The sequence below is a fragment of the Perissodus microlepis genome, chromosome 13 (genome assembly GCF_051167445.1).
Source record: "Perissodus microlepis isolate ML-2025 ecotype Zambia chromosome 13, ASM5116744v1, whole genome shotgun sequence".
Lineage (NCBI taxonomy): Eukaryota > Metazoa > Chordata > Actinopteri > Cichliformes > Cichlidae > Perissodus > Perissodus microlepis.
Window position 1 is genome coordinate 13713339 of NC_140473.1, and position 22907 is coordinate 13736245.

The 22907-nt window shown below is 38.9% G+C and overlaps 3 protein-coding genes across 6 annotated transcripts; 1 reads left to right on the forward strand and 2 right to left on the reverse strand.

The window, feature by feature from the left end:
* The first annotated feature begins 13 nt into the window (after positions 1–13).
* rab23 (RAB23, member RAS oncogene family) lies at positions 14–7047 on the forward strand. Its single transcript, XM_084948276.1, has 7 exons — positions 14–376; positions 2504–2737; positions 3643–3728; positions 3971–4127; positions 4256–4338; positions 4438–4530; positions 4635–7047. Exons 2-7 carry the CDS (start codon positions 2583–2585, stop codon positions 4766–4768), a joined length of 708 nt encoding a protein of 235 aa, XP_084804402.1. The 5' UTR covers positions 14–376; positions 2504–2582; the 3' UTR covers positions 4769–7047.
* Positions 7048–7678: 631 nt separating this feature from the next.
* Positions 7679–11623, reverse strand: bag2 (BCL2 associated athanogene 2). Its single transcript, XM_084948277.1, has 3 exons — positions 10397–11623; positions 9984–10093; positions 7679–8720 (listed from the first exon to the last, which is right to left on the reverse strand). Exons 1-3 carry the CDS (start codon positions 10516–10518, stop codon positions 8326–8328), a joined length of 627 nt encoding a protein of 208 aa, XP_084804403.1. The 5' UTR covers positions 10519–11623; the 3' UTR covers positions 7679–8325.
* A 96-nt stretch (positions 11624–11719) lies between these two features.
* znf451 (zinc finger protein 451) lies at positions 11720–20064 on the reverse strand. 4 transcript variants are annotated; one of them, XM_084948272.1, is made up of 13 exons: positions 19130–19368; positions 18820–18883; positions 18491–18574; positions 18273–18386; positions 17683–17794; positions 17152–17299; positions 16918–17044; positions 16671–16830; positions 16372–16510; positions 14696–16227; positions 14558–14626; positions 13230–13295; positions 11720–11861 (listed from the first exon to the last, which is right to left on the reverse strand). In XM_084948272.1, the coding sequence occupies exons 2-13, from the start codon at positions 18877–18879 to the stop codon at positions 11821–11823; spliced, it is 2652 nt and encodes an 883-aa protein (XP_084804398.1). In that variant the 5' UTR covers positions 18880–18883; positions 19130–19368; the 3' UTR covers positions 11720–11820. The 4 variants fall into 4 exon arrangements, with proteins under 4 accessions (XP_084804398.1, XP_084804396.1, XP_084804395.1 ...); XM_084948270.1 differs by lacking the exons at positions 11720–11861; positions 19130–19368 and adding exons at positions 11868–12698; positions 19953–20064; XM_084948269.1 differs by lacking the exon at positions 11720–11861 and adding an exon at positions 11868–12698 and having other exon boundaries at positions 19130–19371.
* Between the last annotated feature and the right edge of the window lie 2843 nt (positions 20065–22907).

Genomic DNA, 22907 nt, shown 5'->3' on the forward strand with positions numbered 1-22907 from the left:
CACTAGCGAGCTAGCCAACAGCCTGCCTGGCTAGCTCTCACGCGCAACGTAGCTCACTGAAATAGGCAGCAATGCATATCCATTCTATAAATGTCATGAGAGTGACCTCAGGTGTTGACAGTCAATAAACGGTATCTTTCGTTTAGGAGAGAACGTTTTTGCACTACACAGGGAAGAAATCGTTAGCGAACGGAGCAGAAGGTTGTCTTTCTTCTGTGAAAAGTGGCTAATCTTAGCTAGGCACCCTTAGCAGCGGAGTCTCTTGCGTCTCTTGCCACGGAGAAGAGCGGCGGGAGGCTGTAGATATGTGGATGTGGGTTAGCTGACTGCATAGCTCGCCTAATGTCATTGGATGAGTTGTAGCGTCGTTTTACAGGTAAGAAACTGCACGCTTCTTTGGCATGCTTTCCCATCATTTCTTCACCGTTTATTTCACCCAGCTTTAACGCACTACCTCGGGAGCTGCTCTGTACTTCAAGGGGAGCCTCCTTTCAGCAATTCAACAGGTCTTATCTTGACCAAGGCAAGGGATTTGAGTGAAGAAGAGGAGTGGGAAGTTGACTTCAAACTTAATTCCCATCAGAGACTATGAACGCATTACATATAGCAAAAGTCTTCGACAGAGTTGAATAGCTTAGTTGCGTGTCATGGCGTTTTGATCTGTGTTATTCAGTCTTTGCTTCAAAAAATTGTGGTGCCCCGCCTTGAGGCCTGGACAAGTAACGGTGAGTCTATGAAGATGACTCACTGTCTAGCAAGGGGGGTGTATTATCTGCTTCATACTGAGCAGAATTCAGTACTATGTGCATAGCAATGCAAAACATACCCTGCTACCATGTTATGTAAAAAAAATGCAGTAGGCCTGTATATTTCAGATTCTGTGTTATCACATTTGTATTGTATGAATATGGTAATGATGACCTGAAAGCCCAGAATTTACTCAGGACAGTTGTTTGTGCAGGTATGTAGAATATTGTGTTTAAATGTGTAGCTGATACCTGTCTTGAAGTGTTAAACTGCACCTTCCAGTCACTTCTTTAGAGCTTGAAAAAAGAAGACAGCTGGACTTCTTTCAAGAGGCGTTTTCCCTTAAAAAAACAAATGGTGGAAAGGCACAAGTATTTACCCTGGGGGTACCCTTTTGGAAGTGATCCTTATTGATAATGTGAGTCACCAAGTAAGCCAAGATGTAAAACAAAACAAAAAAAACCAACTTGGGTCACTCACATTACCATCAGTGGGGGTTCAGAATGAAACCTCTGTGAGGCCTTGCCCTAACATGACCTATTGAGATCACCTGAGGAGAGTTGTGATTCATTTCAGAAATGTGGGGTATAAGACATGACCACAGTGCAAAAAGATTGCCCCACATTGTTGTTGATACTAAGAGCACAATTATTCAGATCTCATTTTCAAATACTGTTAAAGCGAATCATCATCATTTATCTAAATCTGAATCATGTTGTTCTGAACTTATAGTAGTTATAAATAAACAATACATAACCAGCTTCTTAACCTCCCAGTTTGACAGTTTCTGTGATGATAAAACATATTTAAACTACAAATCCCGAACCGACTACACTTGAATATGAGAGGACTAGCTGCTTAAAAGGAAGAGGAGGTCTTTGCTCAACTAAAGTGAAATGCAAAGTCAAGACTTTAAAATAATCCAAAAGTTTACATTAAAAGAAGAGCATACTATTCTATTTTCAGCTGTGTTTTGCCTTCATGTTATACCAACTGATGTGTCATTCAGCTCAATTACAGATACATATTGTGACTCAAATTCAGGCAGGCTGTTGAACACTACAGTCACGCAGTAGGCTGTCAGTGTCCACTGAGAACAGCTTTCCCACAATATGTTGTTTAGCATAGCACTCAGCCACTCCACATATATAGCTGTGGGGACCCGGTTGCTATGCGGAGTCTGCAGTTTTCTGCACTAATGGAACAATAAACATAGTGAACCACCTCTCCAGTCAAGCTGAAAATTTGTTTTACAACAGTTAGTAAAATGTGCACCCATAACAGTTTAAAAGCTAATTACAGACATTGTGTATGTGACACCGTGTATTAGAGTGCAATGAAGTGCTTGTGTTGCTGGCGAATATGATAATTATATTATTAAGCCTATAAAAGTTGAGTTGTTACTGTTGGCTATAAAATGTATTGTAAAACATTTTTTAGGCTTTGACAACTACATTTGTAACAGTATATTGACATATCAAACTGAAAATAAGTTTGATTAGTATTAAAAAGAAGTAGCAGTCAGTTGCGCCTCTGCTAATTTGCTTGATCGTCAGCCGCACTTTAACAGCATTTATAAGTAACTTATAAACTCAGTAACAAAGTTGGTTTTCATCATATTTGTTCAACTGACAATGTCTCTGAAGTGAGTGATTCATATATAAACCACATTTGAGTTGCATTTGTCCAGTGTTTGTGTGGCTTTTTTTTTGTGTGTTTTTTTTGTAGTATCTAATATTTTATTTTACACTTTCAGCTGGTACATGTGCTCCCATCACAGCTCTGAAACAATACAGGCACAGTGGAACTGAGAAAATCAGCCAGACGTCATCACCATGTTGGAGGAGGACATGGAAGTGGCCATCAAAGTGGTCGTGGTCGGCAATGGAGCTGTCGGCAAGTCCAGTATGATCCAACGTTACTGCAAGGGCATTTTCACTAAAGACTACAAAAAGACAATTGGAGTGGACTTCCTGGAAAGGCAGATACTGTAAGATATTCATTTGAAAGATGTTCCACATTATTTATCAGTTATAGTCTATAATCAAAGTCACAGAGGGTCTGTTAACTAACTACAACTTCAGCTGTATAAAATTGTTTTACAATATTAAATACATATTGGAATGTGGAATCCTGTTGGTACCCACATTTTAGGTTTAATCAGAAATTACTCTTTTTAAAAAAAACTGAATTTTACTAAATTTGAGACATTTTACTTAAAAAGGCCACTTTGTTATATTATATTTAGCTTTTATTTAATTAACATTAATTATTATTATTTAATATTTTATTAACCACAGCACAGTGGTGCAGTAGTATTGTGGCCTCTCAGCAAGATGGTCCTGGGTTTGAATCCACAGGCTGGCTCGGGCTTTTCTGTGACTGCGTTGGTTCTCTCTGGGTACTCCGGTTTCCTTTGACAGTCCAAAGACATCCATGTTGGTTAATTAACCAGATTTTTTTGTTTTATTTTTTATTTTACTTCAATTCTTCTATTGAATGCCTATCTAGTTTTTACTTATTTTACTTTACTTAGTAACTGTGTACTGTATGTATGTACGTATGTATGTCATTACACTCCTGGAGGAACAAGAGCCCTCTTGAGTTAAATGAAATAATTTTCCACCCTAGAAGAAAACATGATAAAATATTTTTTTTCCATGTTATAAATAATAATTAAAAGAGAAAGTTATTTGACGAGAATTTAAAAAATATATATATATTATTACTTTTGTTTATTGAAGGAAATGTTTTATTCCAAGTGTCTTAAAATTGTAGTTTTTGTGATTGTCTATTAACATAGAAAAACAAGTAGAGTGTGCTGAGTAGGATATAATAGGATATTATAGATGGATGAATATGTAACTAGTCAATTTTTTTTTCTCATCGTTTTAGTGTAAATGATGAAGATGTCCGACTAATGCTTTGGGACACTGCTGGGCAGGAGGAGTTTGATGCCATCACTAAGGCCTATTACCGCGGTAAGATTGCACCTCTGCAACAAATAACGTTTGCTTATCCCGTATTTCTAGGCTTCCAACCAGTGTAAGTGTAAGCACTAGTATATATATACATGTATATTTCCTAGAGGGCTTATTCTTAAATCCAATCTGTGTTTTTGCTCTTGGACAATGAATTATGCAACATGTGCAACATGCTTTTTTTTACAAGATGTAACAGCTTGAGAACGTGAACTGTTTGTGTATGTGATCTTACTTTGCAGGTGCGCAGGCATGTGTGCTTGTCTTCTCCACCACAGACCGGGACTCATTTCAGGCTATTGACAGCTGGAAGGAGAAGGTGGAAGCAGAAGTTGGAGATATTCCCACAGTTCTTGTGCAAAACAAAATTGACCTCCTGGAAGAGACCGTTATAAAAAAGTAAGGATTCTGTGGTACAGAAAAGCAATTAACTGTTAAAGAAAAGAGTGCTGACTGTTTATTGAAAATAAGCCTGTTAATTTACCAGAAAATTAAGAAGTGCTGTATTTCCTTCACTTGCACTGCAGTGAGGAGGCAGAAGCATTGGCTAAGAGGCTTAAGCTAAGATTTTATCGCGCTTCAGTGAAAGAGGACCTAAATGTGAATGAGGGTAGGTTACTGAAAATCTGAACAACTGATCAGATGCAAGTAAAATGGCTCGTTTCTTAATGTTACTGTCATAACATTTCTGCTTGTTGTCTTCATTTAGTTTTTAAGTATTTAGCTGAGAAGTATCTACAGCGACTCAAACAGCAAACAGCAGAGGAGACAGAGGTGGTCCACACAACAAGCAATAAAATAGGTAAGAAATCTTTTTCCGTATCACAATTTAAGCTCTGGTGTTTTGTTTTGTTTTTGTTTCTTTTAAATAGCCTTTACTCATTCTTTCTGGGGTTTTTTCCAAAGGTGTTTTTAATACAACAAGTAGTAATGTCTGCAACCAGAGCTCCAGCAACGGCAGAGAAGTCATCACTTTGCGTCCTAACAAGCAAAGAACCAAGAAGACTAAAAATCCCTTTGGAAGCTGCAGCCTCCTCTAGAGAAAATCATTTCATTTTACTGACCGACAGTTATTTCTGACACTAGATTGCTTGTTATTGTAAGCTGTTGAGGTAGCCACAGTTAGTGACCAAAGCTCACATAGACTGGGAAACACTACACTACATTATATTACTTTATTAACCTAATGTTCATCTTCCTCGCCCCATGTTGATAGGTGTATTGCGGTCTCGGATATTCATCAACGATCTGGGCACAAAACCTAACCTTTGTACATACTTGGATCCTCCTAATGGTTGCCTTAAGAAACAACTGCAGCTACAGTATGTTGTGTTATTAATTTAATGATGCCCAAAACAACTGAAGTTCTAGCTGTTGGTGCAGGTGGATTTTCCCCCTTATGGCCGAGGCTTTTGCTCTTTTTTTTTTCACTCTTTTTTTTGTTTGTTTGTTTTAATGAAACTTGACATACCGACTCTCATCAAAGTATGTAACAGCAAAAGTTGCACTCCGCGGAGACTTTTCCTTCTGTACGTGGTTATTCTGTTTAACATTTCAGCTGTGCAATACATTTGCATGTATTATAAAAGATAAGCAGATTATTTTATTCCATATTTTTCTAACTCTTAAACAGATAATGGTTCAAACTATATTCTTCGTCCTGATTGAACGCTGACTTAAATCTCTGCGTGAAGTATTTTTGTACGAAGCACAATAGCTTTGACTGATCTTATGTGCCAAATTTTCTCTTTCTGAGCTGTGGTTAAACATGTGCTCTCATAGATATAGGTATGTAACCAAATATCAATAACCAATGACACAAAAATAGTCCTTTTTCTGTCTGCTTACACTTGTTAAACAAATTATTTTAGACATAAAACACCATTTACACTAAAAAAAAATCTCTGTTATTTCAATCATAGTACCTCAAGTTACAACCAATTGTCAGTTACAATACAATACTATGCTTTTGATTGCAGTTGTTTACATTGTTTTGTTTATTATTTCTATAGCTTTGACATATATATTCAGAGTACAGTAAACACAGTACAGAATTCTCCTATTAGTTTTTTGACCTGGATTGTGAAGAACTTTCTCCAGACTATAAAAAAGGAGCTGTATTGGGGCCAGAAAGTGAAAAGAAAAATGAAAGCTCACTGCTCAGTAGGTACTGTACCTGTGGTGTGGAGTTTAGGGCGGGATGTAAACGAATGCTCTCAGAAGGTGTTACAAAAAGTTGGCAATCAAGAGGGGATGTTTTGCTATTGAAGCGCTTACGTGTGCCTGATTATGCAAGAAAATTACATTTCTTTCTAACTAAATGAGAGTACTCCCAGAAATAATCTCCCAAACTAATCCTTAGTTTTCAATACAACTATCTGTGAAATGTATAATGTATTCACCTTTCCTTCTGTTTTTCAGAACTCATTATTGGGTTACACAGGTTTACCAAGCACAACAAAATATTTAGTAATATAGAAAAGTCTTAGATTAAATCTTCTGTCTTGAATGAACATTTCCTTAGTAGTTTCAGTTGTAGCTATCTAATGGAATTATAATACATAGGTCATCTGGGAATACATGTGCATGCATGCTTTACTCTTAAAAGAAAAAAAGATTTCAGATCTGTGTTCAGATTTTTTTCTATTGTGAAAATACCAAAAGGTGCTTAAAATGTGTTCTACAGTTACACCGTTGGTACTAAGATTGTGTCACATTTCAAAGTTTCCCATTAGTTTTTTTTTTTGTAAACTGTGCTGTTTTGAAGACAAGCAAAGTGGCATAACTGTAATGCATGCAGGCCTTTTCCCCTCCCATATCAGTGAATGTTTAATCATTACAATGCCTTGTCAATGTTTACATTCTTCAGAGTACACATTTTAATCCATCCTTTTGCTGTTTTTTTTTTTTTAAATTGCCTTCACAGTAGATCTGTAAGTAATGTTTTTCTCAAGCTTGTGCTAGTTTGTGTTTACTTTGTCTTTTGACTGACTTGATTCACTGCACTTTATCATTAAGATGGCGTATAATTTTAAAGAATCAGCAGTTAAAACTAACCATACTTAAGTGCTGTCACTCAGGTGTAATCTTTGTGTCTTAATTTTACTTTTACTTTTTCTCACATGACTTCATGAGCAGATTCACACCTTTAGAAAGACAAACCAACTTGTGTTGGCTTTCAGCCTGAGAAAAACGACACGACTTGCAGTTTTGTTGTGTCACACCCTGGAGTGTGCCACACAACTGTGTGTCTGTTGTTTTGTTTGCGAGGCAGTGTTTGGTGGCAATCTGATATAAATAAAAAAAATTCTTGAGCATCCATTGTATGATTTCATGACAGTTTCTTTAACCAGAATGTTGTTATTATTTTAACTGGGTACATTTAGTTAGAGTGAATAAGGTTAGATAATTTTAGAAGTGCAGACAGTTTGGATAAAAGATGGTTGTCTGTACCCGTGGCAGTTTTACAAGTTAATAAACAACTAACATGGGTGTAGAAGTTTAGCCTTGCTCTTAGTACCTTGACACGAGAAACTCATACCTCATGATCCTCATATTCTATGTTATTTCATATCCTTATACCAAATGCCAAACAATAGATGAGTTTGCTCAAATGCCATCTGCTGGGGAAGAGCAAGTGATAATATGTAGGGCTCCAAGACAAAGGAAACCTTTACTTACTTAAAACATTGTATGCCCTTTGCACTGCTGACATTGTTTTTCTATTTGACACAAAACAACTAAGTGTTGTAAGTCTCGATTTTTAAATTTGTCCTATAGATTATCCTCTACACCACGTGTGTGGACATTCCTAAATAAACAGAGGCACTTGCCCCATGCTGCACTGCACTTGTTTGAAAGTCTGACCTTAGAGCGCCATTATTTGTTGCCAACTAGGAAAGAAACTACAAAACATTTAATTCAACTATATTTCATGTGAGTACTTTGATTTAGCAGCAAAGACCAAGGAAGTGTTTCTCTCTAATATCAAGTCCCCTGCTCATAGCAGAACATTCTTAACCCTGACTTGTCAAGAAATTGAATATTCATCTTATTAATGGTTAAAAAGAAACCAATACAAAAATGTAATGAGGAAATGCTGATCTCAGTCATCAAAACTTTAAGAAGATCCAAGGAAGACCATCTGGGAGCTTGACTGCTGAAGAGTACTGTATATTTAAAGAAGTCTCTGCCCGACACTCATAAGACAACAGGTTTATTTCGTTTTTTGACACGTGATCTGAAATAAAACTCATATGTGCAAATACAAAATAAAATCCATATATCTTGTGTTGATTTTACACAAAGAGGTAGTGCGTGCACTTACAAAATCAACTACCTAAATTTAAAAGTGAGGCAATGAAACAAAAAGAGAGTTGTTTAATTCATTGCTGTTCAGCATCTTTTACTGCACTAGGTGCATATGTGAACACACGCGTACATTTTATAAACATTAAGTAACCAATATTAAGTAGATCAATGTAAAAATGACAATGATTTGGTAAAACTGGATATTTGTTGCTCACTTTTCTTGCTACAAGTAGCAGCCTTCTGAAAGCGAACATTCAAGGCACATTTAATGCTTTGGTGATGAGTCTTATTGACTACAGTTTGCTTTTGTGTTCTCGAGTTTTTGATGATCCATAATCTTGATGTTCTTTTCAGCATTTTCAACATTTCTCAATAGAGTCTCCAGCCTCCGCTTTATGTTCTTCTGGTCCTCCAGAGCGCAACCGATCACAATGGCCTGAAACTTCTGGTCGATGGGAATGGCCGGTGCTTCAGTCACACATGCGGCGTGCAGGGCCAGCAGCTTCTGCCTGCTCCCCTCCATGTCGTCCAGCAACTTTTTCACTATTTCATCTATGATGGATGTGGCTTTTTGTAGCGCCTCCTCCTGCTGCGGGTTTCTGATTGTCCCAATAGAGATTTCCACAGACAGCGTCCGGCCCATTAAACGGTCTGCAGTTAAAGTTAACTCCTCTCTCTCTCCTAAGAGACACAACACATGGGGAAAAAAATAAAATAAAATACATTAAGTGAAAAAATACATTTACCACAGATAACTAAGTTTTGTAAGGGGTAGCATGTTGGCTAGATTTATCTAAATTCAAATCCTTGCCCTTGTCTTTATTATCTGAAGTTTCCATGTTCATGACTGTGCTCAGTCTACAAGAAGCCAGGGACACAGTTATTTTATGCAGTGTAAAACAACAGGGTGGGCTTGCACATCTACACTTCAGATCTGCAAAGCCTTTCTAAAAAAAATTATCTGAGAGACAAAGCAGCTGGTGTAAAAACAATCTACAGCACATGAATAGAAAGAAAATCAAGTCTGCTGAATTTGAATTTTCTGCCTCAAACTGTCATCAGTATGTATGGAGGAGGTCAGGAAAGAGACACAGCAGTAAGTATCAGCGGTGTTAGGGATCTTGTCAAAATTGATGAATTATGAACACAGAAAACTACCGTCAGATTTTGATCCACCATGCAGTACCATCTGGAAAGCATCTGATTGGCTTCATTTTTCAGCATGACAGTGATCCCAAACACATTGCTAATGGATTAAAAGCTAGACAGAGGAAACACACAGTGGAACACTATCTGTAATGGACTGGACTCCCCAGAGCCCAAAGCACAACATTACTGAAGCAGGGTGGGATCGTTTTGACAGAGAACAGAACAAAAGGCAGTCGCCCAAATTCTGTTTTGCCACATATATTTTGTATTTCCATTTATTTGTGCATGTTTTACTACATCACTGCACTTATTTCCACTTTACTGTCAATGTAGAAAGAAATAAGGAGTGGCTCAAGACCTTTGCCTAATACTGTACACTGTAATGATTTCTTTGCAAGTGGACGCTTTCTTTGGAAACAAAGAAAAAAGAAAAAAGAAAAGAAATACGGGTAATCAGATAAAGACTGCAGGTGGTTTTCAATGAGCATGTTCAGCCTAGTTTAGTGCCTTCATTAAAATAGAGCTTGATGTATAAATGACATCCGTGAGCTGTAAACAACTACTTGGGTGGAACTCTTTAAATCCTCAGACATTCACGAGCCCACCTCCACCCAACAGCAAAGTTAACTTTCAATGCGTGTCTTCATTGGATCACAATGTTGCAGTGGCATCAGAGCAGAAAATACAGGAATTCAAAACACAGCAAAATGATACTAGGAGGCTATATGTTCACAGTGACATCAACCAGCGCGTGACTTTTGAGTTCAAGTTGTGATAGTCAGCAAGCCGCCTCACCAGCACAGATGTTACGCATTTCTTGACTGTTCTGTAGAGATTGAATCATTTCCAGGATGCACTCCCTTTCCTGCTCCATGGCCGATGCCGCTTCGCGTAAAGACTCCACCCTGTTGGAGACAACAAAGCATGACAATAACCGTCTATTGAAAAGCATCCTTAAACTGCGAGAGTAATGATTATGAGGCTGTGAGCTACGAACCAAAAGCAACCCACCTATAAAACATAGTAAAATGTGATCATTAACTGTTCTCGGAAAACCGCTAAGAAATTAAAGCTACTTTTATGGCACATTTTAAGCGCTATAATAACTTGTTATAGAAAATGTGAGCAGTCATATATATCCCACAAACGACAATGCTTGAATAGGTGGCTCAGCATAAAGCACATGCTAAGGCCCGTTACTTAACTACCTCATCTCCAGCTGGTCCAGACTTTCCAGCAGCCGCCCCGAGCGATCTGCCATGGATAGCGTCCTGCTGAACTTGCTACAGGTAGCCTCGTTCATCTTCGCCTGTATTTTTGCCTGAGCCATGATGATGAACACCCGTCACAAGGCTGATCCGTTCCGGAGTAAAAACTAATCCCGTGTGCGGTCAACTCCGAGCTGTCCAGCTGACTGTAGCTCCACCGGCTGCTGCTGCAGCGCCCCTGGGAGAACATTTCCAAACATGGGCTGTGACTTCCTTCACTCACTCCTCATAGAAGCTTCCCGAGGAGCCCAGAACTGTGCTCTCAAAACGAGGGTCCGAGGACCCCCTGAATGACCCCGGAAACGGCCGTCCGGTCCACAGAAAAACTAGCTAGGATTTAAATTAATAGGATAACAGTCACTATTTTTTGTTCAACAAAACTAGTTAATAGACTTTGCTGAATCCACCACCAAAACCTTTTAACTCTGACAGTGATTTATGTCAATTTTTTCCTCACCTCTGGCACTGCAGTTAGCCTGGAGCTGCCAAATTCTACAACCAGGAGCCCAGTGCTAATTAACTTGTACTGTGTCAGTGCACAACACCCAAGACTTATCTCATAGTCCATTATCTTCAAAGCTTTTGCTCGTTAGCCAACTTGCCCAAAATCAGATATATGGCTTGTAACAGCCAAGGGGATGAAAACTTTCATGGATATATTGCAGTTGAGTACAACACGATAATTCTGAATTCATATTTTCAGTGTTAATCCATGAAAAGGAATTGGCTACCCAGATCAGTGTATGCAGGGATGAGCTGTTAATTTTATCCAAGAGCCCACATGAGAAACTGGTACTGCGGTAGTCCCAGTTTCTAATGTGGGCCCCTTGGGAACATTAATTGCTGGGTATACGAGTTTTACTCGAGTGCACTCTTAAGTGTGTTCACCAAATTAACACATTTCTGGAGCACAACAATTATGTGAATTTATATTGCAGACTTCTGGGTATTGCAAAAGCTTTTTCCTTAAGAAAAATAATCTAGCATTCTAGCGTAGAAGGATCGGGATTCACATGACACCATGCGAAGAGTCTGTGACATACAATACACTGGAAAACAGAGCGCAACTGGAGACACAGCACTGTGGTCACATGTTCAGCTCAGGCATCTTGCAGTGTGGTGGATGCCATCTATAGCACACGTGTCGAAACACTCTGGCTCCTCACAAGTGTCAAGCTTACAAAATTGCAAATCTGCAAGGTTCAGTTTGGTGTCCACTTACTGCAAATAATGAAAAACTCAGAAAAAGTAAGAAACAGGACAAACATTTAATTCTTTATTATATTCTGAACACGTTACCTTGTACAAAACATTCTAGTATAACGTTCGATGAACAGCATGTTACAGAAGCACTACTGGCTTTCTCAGAACTCCAGGAGGCTTCTTTTGAGAGCTTCTTCCAACTCTGTGAAAACAAATTACACGAGAAAACCTTCATTCATTCATACCAGCATGGCCATATGGAAAACACTACAAACTGCATCATTTCAACAACACTGAGAACATTTTATGTCGACCACAATGTCATAACTTTAACATTTCTATTCTTTCATATCTCCAAATCTATTTATAGTGATCCCCAAAATGTTTCCTTCGTCTTTGAGCCAGCAGAGCCTTTAGGTCATCCATACTCCCCGCCCCCCTCTTCATGATGTCTCACAGGTGCCATAAAGATTGACTCTCACTCCGTGCCGACATCATACTAAAATCTTCTCCTGGGAAAAATATTCTTTCAATAGGCAGCTGCTTTGTTTTAGATTTCATATTTTAATGAAATCTAAAATCTGGACACTGATTTGAGTTTCTTACTCCATTCAAGAGATCAGCATGAATGCTAAATTTGGACTTGTCTGAAAATAACACCTTCAAAAGCTGCAGACTTTCTGTGCGTGTTATTTGCAAATTTAAGCCTAGCTGTCCCAGTCTGTGAGCTGGATAGTTTCCACTCCCCTCTACCCACACTTCAAATAGTCTTTGAACTGAGCTGTGTCTGTAATCCTGCTCAAAGCACTCCTCTGTGGCGTTTCTAAGCATTTTTTGTAATCTGATGGTGGCCTTTCTGAGTGCCTTTTGTTCCGAGGACTGACTTCTCTCTTCATCTTTCTGAAAATATTTCATAACCATGGAGGATTGAAGATTGAGATGGTCGGATGAACGTTGTGTCATCCTATGCTTGAGCTCACGTCACCGTCTTTTACTGTTTGTCCCCAGTAGGAAGGTAATTTATGAATTTCTGAAGAACCTGTTTACACAGATGTAATTCATCACATTACTTTCCGATTTAAGCAGCAGGTTCATGCTTTCTCAAATGTAAGCCTGACATCATTTTAGTACACAAAACTACAGTCGAGTTTCTCTTTCATCCTTTTGATCAAACACATTCTTTATCTCGACATTTGTTAAATGTGTTCAAATTCCCCCAAGCAGTGAGTCATGGTTCGATTCCTGGCCAGCCAGACTGCGAGTGCACATCACACTGCATCCTATATTTCCTGTCTGTTCCTATCTAATAAAAGAACTAAAAAAAACTCTCCCAGAAGGCTGGGAATAAACCTCACTGAACCAACTGTTTAAATATTTTTTTAGGCCTGCATGTTATCCATTGACATGTTCATTCCTTCATGTGCAGGGCAATGTTAACAATCACCGACTGTATAACGTACTGGATGTTTATCTGAATACAATAACAAAAAATACAATATGTTGTATTGTACTGACTTACAAACTGTTCAAAAGAGAAAGAGACTATATCCTCAGCCCTGCGCACACATACCTGCTGACTCTTGTCCTTCTTCTGCGCTCAAAGACAGCGCGCGTTTCATTTCATCATCCGATTCAACTGTAACAGAATACAGAGTCGTTTATCCAAGCTGTTAAAATTCAAGATTAATGAGGATACTTTAAGACAAGTAAATCAGTGTGTTTTTGTTTGAGAGGACATTCATAGGATTAATTATGCAAATAATTATTAGCAGTTGAGCTAAAGCAAGAATTCTCTTTAAACAGACAGCCGTTAGGGTCTCATGACGAAAAGAGAGAAAAAAGAAGTAGCGTTTATTTAGTATCTAGCCTTTTCTTTCTAGTTACAGGTGACAACAAAATTATTAGTCCCCAATGAAAATGAAATAAAATAAATTAAATTAAAAAATTTTGTCCATTTCAAATTTGCTCTAGTGCTTTTTTAATAGAGCTAAGGATTTTCAACATAGGATTACTAAACACACTAGTTTTCTTTAGGAAGCATAAATTATTTCTATTTGCACACAATAACAGAATTGTTTCAGAATTATTATTATTATTTTTTTTTAACCAGGGTCAATAATATTCGCTCCCTGAGAAAACTGGCCTTTTTATTTAGCTATAGCAAAAACCACCACTGTGCAATGATGTGCTTTATTTTTGTAATGCTCAAAGCTTTTAAAATCATTAAAGCTGTGGGTTTATCTTCCAATTTAAAGAAAGCATAAGAACCTCAAAAAGAGTTTGAGTTATCATGTGAAAAACACCTTTGTCAAAGTCAAAGAAATCCTGAAGGAAAAAAAAGATAGGAGAAGATTTTTAAAGAAAACCAGGAAAATTGGGTCTGAGCAGTCACTTTGTCTATCAACATGACAACGTAAACAATAAGTCACTCCTGGTGAAGAACTACCTCCAGAAGACCAAAGTCAACATTACTGGCTGGACTGCTCAAAGACCTGACTTGATGTGGGGTAAACAGAAGACCAAGGACTATGCCAGGAGCCCATCAAATCTGAACGCATTTGAGAGACTCGGCAAAGAGGAATGGACAGGGATTGCTCAGGCGATGTGTGTGAGACTTGTTGAAAACTACAAAAAACTATTGCAGGCTGTTATCCAGCAAAAAGGATACACCACCTATTAGCATCAGGAGGACTTATCTGGTAGTTTGTGTAAATAATTTGGTTCCTGTGTGCAAAATAAAAATAATGTAACCAATAAAAATCTAAGATTTTTGGAAAAGCTGTGATTAAAATTCTTTCCTCTATTTAACAGCACTTTTTTTAAAAAAATTCATAGGGGGACTAATAATTCTGGCCTCATCTGTATATCAGTGATATATATGTATAGTTTACTGCCTACCTTCCTGCACTTCACTCTCGTCATTGGTGTGATCAATGTTCAAAAATGTCAGCGTTTCGTCGTCAATCTCTGCGAACATGAATACAAATTAACATTCAAAAACAAGACATTAAATGTGAATCAGTTTAACCGATTTACCATTGCTGTCTGGTTTGATCTCCACAGCATTAGGTATTATTGGAGTGGTGGGTTCGGCTTTTGAGGTTTTCCTGCAGGTCCTGGAACTCATGCAGGGATCCAGTGTACAATGTTGCAAGTGGTAGTGTTTATGGAAACTCGGTACATCCATAAAACTCTCTTGGCAGTCTTTGCATCTGATGTCAAAGCTCCTGTCCAGGTTCAAGGCTGTGTGCTTTGTGTGGACATGAGTCTTGATCTGTGCATAGGATGGAACAGATACATCGCAAGGCACACAGATGTACTGGCATTTTTCTTCCGCAGCCAGATTCCTCATGCATTGTGTGTAAGTGGCTTTCATGTCCTCTTTACTTTTTTCCGAACCCATGCACGGGCATGTAAACTGACTGGTCCTCTCAGCGGCAGTGGCAGAAAAGCAGGCAGCAGCGGCAGCGGCATCTGGCTGAACAACTTCAACGTCATCCATGCAGTAGTAGTCCTTACTGTGAAGATTCTTGTAGTGCTCAAAAAACTCCTCCTCAGATCCAAACTCCATGCTGTCGCAGAGGCCGCAGAAATAGGAAGTTTTTACAAGCCCATCATGCTCATTCATACAGTGTCTCCGTACGGTGGACTCTTTGAAGAACTTCTGAGGACAGTGTCCGCAGACGAATCTCTGAAAGCTGTGACTACTAACATCGCTGCAGTGTTTGCGGACGGCAACCTCCGAGTCAAAGACATCCTCGCACATCCTGCACATCCAAGACTGCTCTACTTTTGATGAAGACACCTCTGTGCTCAGCTGGACTTTGGCCACAGACGAGGAGTGAAATGTGACGTCACTGCTAGTGGATGGCTTGACATCAACGATTATGGGAAGCTGCTCAGGCACTTCTTGTTCACTGAAATACGTGTGTCCGCTGTGAGCTCCGGCCACGTGTGACAGGATGTCTTCGTACCGAGGCATTTCCACTTTGCACTTGCGGCAGTAGAAGAGGAAGTTGGAGAGATGAGCGCCCCCGTGAAAGCGACTCATATGCAGACGTGCAATGGAAGACTCCCCCATATGTTTGCCACACACGCCACACTGATGGAAAATTTGGTTCACAGCCAGGAGGTGCTTACTGGCTCCAGCCTCGTCTGAGAACTGAAGGCCACACTCGCAGCACCAAGCTGTTACGCTCCCGCTACTGGTGACAGTCACACTTGTCCCCAAGCTCTGCTGTTTAGCTGGAAATCTGTCATGGTTGTCGATCTTCTTGTTTCTTTTGAGAGGTGTTGCAAGGCCAGTGGTCTCCTCTGTGTCTGTTGAGTCTCTAGCTCTCTTCAAGTGTTGAATTTCACTAAACCTGCAGTGCTGAAGAAGTGCTTTTGCCATTGTTTGGTTGAGTTCAACTTCATGCTGCATCGACTCCCTGTGTCTCTCAATTTCAGCTTGGCTGAGGAAGATTTCACAGCAGACAGAACACTGTCCTCGCACTTGCAGCTGATTCATGACCTGCACTATCGTCTTGTCAGCTTTGGCCACAGCACAGCCCTGTCTGCAGTACACACTAAAAAGAGGAAAATGAGGGACAAGGGCCATAAAAATGAGTTTCATAAAGGATCTGAATACAATCAGTGAAATATATATAAAGAGGTTTCACTACATTCAAATGTTGTAAAAAAACAAAACAAATACAAAACAGTAAACATACTTAAAGTGAGCTTGAGCTGCTTGATGGGAGATCAGTACGTTATGACACAAAGAGCAGCGGACACTGAACGCTACATCTTTGCACAAGGCGATGAGACGATTCTTGACATGTTGAGGGACAGGGACTGGCAGCGGACTTCCTGTGGGTTTTTTAAAATCAAATGCAAATTGGCTCATTTAGCTACTTTCCAGTATCTAAGATCTTCTAGAACCACACAAACAAAGGTAACCTGAGTAAATATAAAATGCTGTTTTTAAGTAATGATTTTATTTATTAGAGGAAAAAAGAAAAAAAATTACCTCTTAAGGCGAGTGAGTCTTTGAAGTGGCTTTCGGCTGACATGTGCTGGAGACACTCGTCTCTGAGGTTGAAGAGGTGGTAGCAGGCAGGACATGCAAAACACACAATTCGCTGATACATCTGGTTGATGCTATGACCATCGGCATTAGATGAGGACACCTAGTAACCAAAACAGTTCTGAATTATTACACCATGCAGGGATTCAGGCTGCAACTTCTAATTGCACAGTCAGAAAAGTGCACAGACCTTCGACTTAACGTGGTTCCTCCAGGATTCTTTGGCCTGAAAATTCTTTCCACATGCAACACAGGCAAAGAACTCTGACGGACTTCCTTTAAGATTGATAGTCGGGTCACACGGGGAGTGATCAAACCTGCATACAAGAGCTTTTTCTCAATACATGTGCAAGAGACAACCATTTTTCGTGAGGAAAACAGTTAAGCCGCTGCACCAACACACTCACGAATGAAAAATTATTACCTTTTCAAGTGTCCATCAAGGAGGGAAGCATTATCATAAACTCGACCACAGTTAATTACTGGACAAGTATGCCTAGTTGAGATAGTTCTGTGGAAAGAAGGTCTTTGTCTTCCCTCGGAACCAGCACTGATCGCTCCAGGTTTAAGACCTAGATAAACACAATATTGCAGTATGTTAAGTCCCACAAGCCAATCCACTGACAACTATAACAGAAAATTGCACCAATAAATCATTGATTTGACCCCGGTGGATGCAAGCCACTCTACACCACTAGAAAGTTTGTTTAGAATTCATTCAAAACATTTCAAGCCACTGTGTTTACAGATAGACAGAATAACATGTACACATGCAAACACTACCAAAAACATGACCTCCTTGGCAGAGGCAATTAGCATACTGATAGAAATGTAAAAAACAAACCAAAAAAACAAAAACAAACAGCAACTACGTGACAGGAAAATGTTTTAAAAGTCGTTCTACTTATTTGAGTAAAACAACTACAACAGATTTCTAATCCCGATCAATAATTACCTGGCATCTTTAACCACATGTCTACACAACGTTTGGCTTCCTGATTAATCCCATTTACAGCGCTAACAGCCAGCTCCTGTTGTCCATGAGCTTTTTGTAGGATCTGCTTCTCCTGAAAAAGGGACAAAGACGTAACACTTAAGATATTTGCCTCACGTGGAAAACACAAAACAAAACAAACAAACAAACAAACAAACAAACGACACATCAGTGAAAACCAGCTGACTGTTTAATGTTGGTTCTCCAAGTAATGTTGCATTTTATGAATAGACTACCTTCCCCATTTTTTGTGGCCACAGGGGGGCACTGCTGCTCATAAAGTTGGGCTTAATCTACCCATACACTAACCCAGTAAAATCTTGGTGAGGATCTAAAGTTGAGTTTAAATTTCACGTTCTTTGTGAATATGTTCACATAAAGCATAAGGCAATGCATATTCTACTTTCCTGCTGTGCATAAAAAAAAAAAAAAGGTACAGATCTGAATGGAAACAGTGAAAACAGAATCAATTTTCTGACAGGCTAAATGATTAATGAAAGTCCAACAAACAACAAATGACAGTGGCTCAGTTTATTTGTCAACAACCTTACCTTGAATGCTCTGCATTTATCTGCTCGTTCCTTTTTCTGTACAGCCACTTGGTGCGCCAGTCTGTCCAGGGTAGATGTAACACGTGCTTTATGTCGGCTGATTTTATCTTCAAGCTACAATTGAAAGAAACAGTGCGTTTTTAAGAAAAAAGGATATTAACATATGAATTAAAAGGATTAAATAACCAAATGATCTGTTAAAAAAAAAAAAAGCTTACTGTATTGGGCAATGATGAACATCCTTCATCCTCACTGTCACTCAACAGGTCAATACATTCCAATACTGGTCTGAGAGGGCCCTCCTGCATTAAAAAAAAAGAAAAAGAAAGAAAAACATCAACACTATTTCAGGCTTATAAAACAAATCTAAAGTCCAAATCATAAGGACCTGGACAGTATGAGACATCAGTGAATGGAGAGCAAAAATAGCAGTCTGTTTATTAGGCTTCATTAACGTGACAGTGAACAATGCCACTAGTTTGAAAACCAAAATGTTATCATTTTCAACTAATATTTATTTAATAGAGCCACAGTGCATATGACTTACTGATACAAACTCGACTTCTTTTTCCACCTCATCTTCATCTGCGTCAACTGGAGAGGACATGTTCCTAAAGGTAACGGGAAGATAACACACGTTTTCAAGCTGGAGTACGTACTTATAAAGCTTAGCGACAGTTCTTCGGACAACATAGTAACAATTATAATTACCTCTTTTGGTGCAATTAGCTTAACAGTTACGTTTAAGCTAAGCCTGAACAACACAAACAGTTAGGCAAAGGAAACAGTAGCAGCTGGATAGCTTAGGTCTCGTAGCAAATATGCGAGACGTTGGGCAAACGAATATTAGCATGTACCTTTTTTGAAAACTTCTTGTCGTTGTCAAGCCTTTTAAAAGTAGGAAAATACGACTTGCTTTAACGAGGGTCACCCGTGTAGAAATTCAACATGGGGGCATAATTTCTTCCTCGTTTCGCCACCTCATTTAGTACTTCTCTTCGGTGCTGCCTCTCATGTGGGAGCTGCTCTACAGCAACTATTCAACGACTTAAATCAGTGTTGTTGCAGTATACCTGTTAACCAGCGGCGGCAGGAGTGAGCTGCGAGCTTCTAAACAGCACTTCAAAAGTGGAACGAAGAAGAAGTTACGCGCCACTACACTACGGTGGTGCGTTCACGGGCTGCATGAAGTTCAATGATCATAATATGTAAATCAAAGCGATTTTTACACACATTGACATGATCGAAGTTAAAAAGCCCTACATGTCACCGAGAATTTCACTCGTCTTCTGCTGGGGGATTGTTCTACCAACCATACTCTGGTGAAGACTATTATTAGCAGTGATATATCTACTCTGAAAGAAAGAACTCATGGGTCCCAAACACTCACTGTGTGAGATATGCAAGATAATATTATGTTGTGTAATGTTATATTTAAAAAAATTAAAAACTGCAAAAAAGTGTTTGCCGTTTTGGCGTTTTCACACGGCTTAACTAATGTCCGCTTCGTAGGCCATTACTGGAAGTGTTTCTGAAACTAAAACCCCCATTCCCACAAGGTGCTACACGACCTTCTCTAAAAAATAAATGGATGCCGACGAGGGGCTAACGTCCGGTAAAACCGATCAAATACGGCATATCTGAGACTCATAGTTTAAATTAAGATAAACATCGCATTACCTGTACCTGTGTTGCTCACTCTGTCAGATTGGTAACTCACTGCTACAACATCCCAAATAAACGTAAACGCAGCTAGACCGGACGTCATGTATAGTGGGTGCGGTTTTTTTGTTCGCAGAGTGTGCGCCGCGTGGACGGAGCTTGGGCTTGCTACAAAATACACGAGAGAACAAAGTCCGCCTCTGCGCTCTTATCTAATCCGGGTCGAAGCGCGATGATGTTACCAACTACTACCCTTTTAATATTCTAGTTATCCCCGCCAGAGGCGCCAACTTTACCTAGATTCATATTTATGTATCATATTTAACATCGTTTAGTGGAGAGATGAATTGTACACCTTCACATACATAAACACCAAACACATATGGAAATAGCAGCATTACATGGTGCTCATCTGCGCCCTTCTCTACCACGCTGAATGCAGAATACACATCTACTCTATTCTGTAACTCTAGTTTCATCATGCATTGATTTGCAAATCTCATAAACAAATATTTTATTCACAATAGAAAAAAGTATAACACATCTCAAAAGGGTGGGGATAGGGCCATGTTTACTGCTGTGTAGCATGCCCTCTTCTTTTAAAAGGAGTCTGTAAACGTTTAGGCTCTCTAATGAGTCCAATTGTTGGACTTTTGGGAGAGGAATCTTTTCCAATTCTTTTCGTATATAGGATTAATAATAATAATAATAATAATACATTTTATTTAAAAATAGCACCTTTCAAAGCACCCAAGGACACTGTACAACAGATAAAAACACAGAACTGGAAATATACACAATAATAAGAATAACAGATAAAAGTTAAGAGCATACCGAGGTTTAAACATAAGCAATTTTAAACAGATGAGTTTTGAGGGTGGACTTAAAAAGAGGGAATGAACTAATATTTCTGAGGTCAGGGGGTAAGGAATTCCAAAGTCGAGGGGCAGAGCAACTAAAAGCCCTGCCCCCCATTGTAATCAGACGAGCGGAAGGAACAGAGAGAGAAAGAGAAGATGAAGATCTGAGGCACCGGGATGGGAAGTTCATCTGTACTAAATCGGAGAGGTATGGTGGAGAGAGAGAATGAATAGCCTTAAATGTATAGAGGATTATTTTAAAATGGATGCGAAATTTAACCGGGAGCCAGTGAAGCTGCTTCAGGATTGGGGAGATGTGGTGGGTAGAGGAAGTCCTAGTAATAATACGGGCAGCAGAGTTCTGGACACGTTGGAGCTTGTTAATAGATTTTTGTGTAAGGCCAAATAATAGTGAGTTACAGTAGTCAATTCGAGAGATAACAAGATTATGGACGAGAATGGCAGTGGCATGAGGAGTGAGGAAAGGGCAGAGGCGATTGATATTACGGAGTTGGAAATATGCTGCATGTGTGACATTATTGATATGTGAATTAAAGGATAATGTGCTATCAAGAATGACAATGGAGTTGCTCCACATTCCTGGGTCTTCTTTGTTTTATGTTATTTCGTGATGTGTCAAATGTTGTCAGTTGGTGAAAGTATAGAGTTTAGTGTCACCTCGTTGAAATATGCACACCTTACAACATTGATTGTGGCCTTCCACAGAACAGTTTTGTACTTTAAAAGAGTCCATTTTAAGGGAGCTTTGTCCCAGATCAGACAGCAGCATTTCTGGATCATGTTCACATAAGGTTTTCTTGTTTGCATGCCTAAGCTTTAACTTGCATTTGTGGATGGTACTGTGAACTCTGTTCAAAACACATGCAGTGATTTCCATAGCAGGATCATCAGGTTCGTAATGCAGCGCTGTTTGAGGGCCCAAATATCGCAGGCATCCAATTTTGATTTTCTGTTGATGATGTTATGCACTGTAGACAATGAAATATTCAAGGTCTTCACAATTCTACACTGAGGAACGTCATTCTGAAACTGTTCCACATTTTTTAACCTCAGTTTTTTGCAGACCGGTGAACCTATAGCCATCTTTACTTCTGAAACACTCTGTTTTGACCTGTTGGCACTGAGCCTAGTCCCTTGCAACATGCTACTCCAGTTGTTTCTTTTTAGCACCACTTCCAGGCTTTAGTTGCCCAAATCCTGACTGTTTCTAGATGTGCTGATGACATCAAATTCAATAATATTTTTTTTATGAAATAGTAAAATGTCTTAGTTGAAAGATTCGAGTTTTTATAATGTTCTATTGTGAATAAAATATTCAGTTACAATCTGTTTTTATCTACATTTTATACAGCATCTTACTTTTTTGGATATGGGGTTTCATTCTGTTCTGTTCTGTTCTCTTCTGTTCTCTTCTCTTCTCTTCTATTTATTAGAACTCATATGTTACATATTTGACACAGGCAATATGATATCACTGCATATATGGCAATATGCAGTGATATTTATAGCAGGCCATGTAGTTAGAAAGTTAAAGCCAAGCACACAGACATAACCAGGATTCAAAGAAGGTGAAAGAAGGTCTGTAGGTTGTGTTTTGTTGTTGCTGCTGCTGTTTTATGACAAATGATAACACCTTCAGACATTTTAGTATAGCCTTGTGCAATCTAGGGCATCAGTTGCAGTTTGTAAGTACACAGCTTTTACAATAGCTTATAAAGCTTACATTTTGTAACATATTTGAAAGCTTTCAAAATAATACAGTTTAATTCAATAATACTGAAAGCTGTACTCTAAAACATCAAAGATGACCTGATGGATAATGAGAACTAATTATTTTATTTGAAAAATAAAATGTAGATTTTTATGTCTAACTATTGGGATGATTATATTTGTAAGTTGGTAAATGTACGAGTGACACATACAACTATACATATGTTGTTATACGTAGGTGGAAAACTGTATTTACTAGTCTAAGAATTTAAATAGTCTAAGAATAGTCGTATGTAATTTACATACCTACGCCCACAATGTGCGGTGTTGTATAAACACGTGTTTTTCTCCGGCCACACTTTGCTTGTCTGAGTCTTTCATT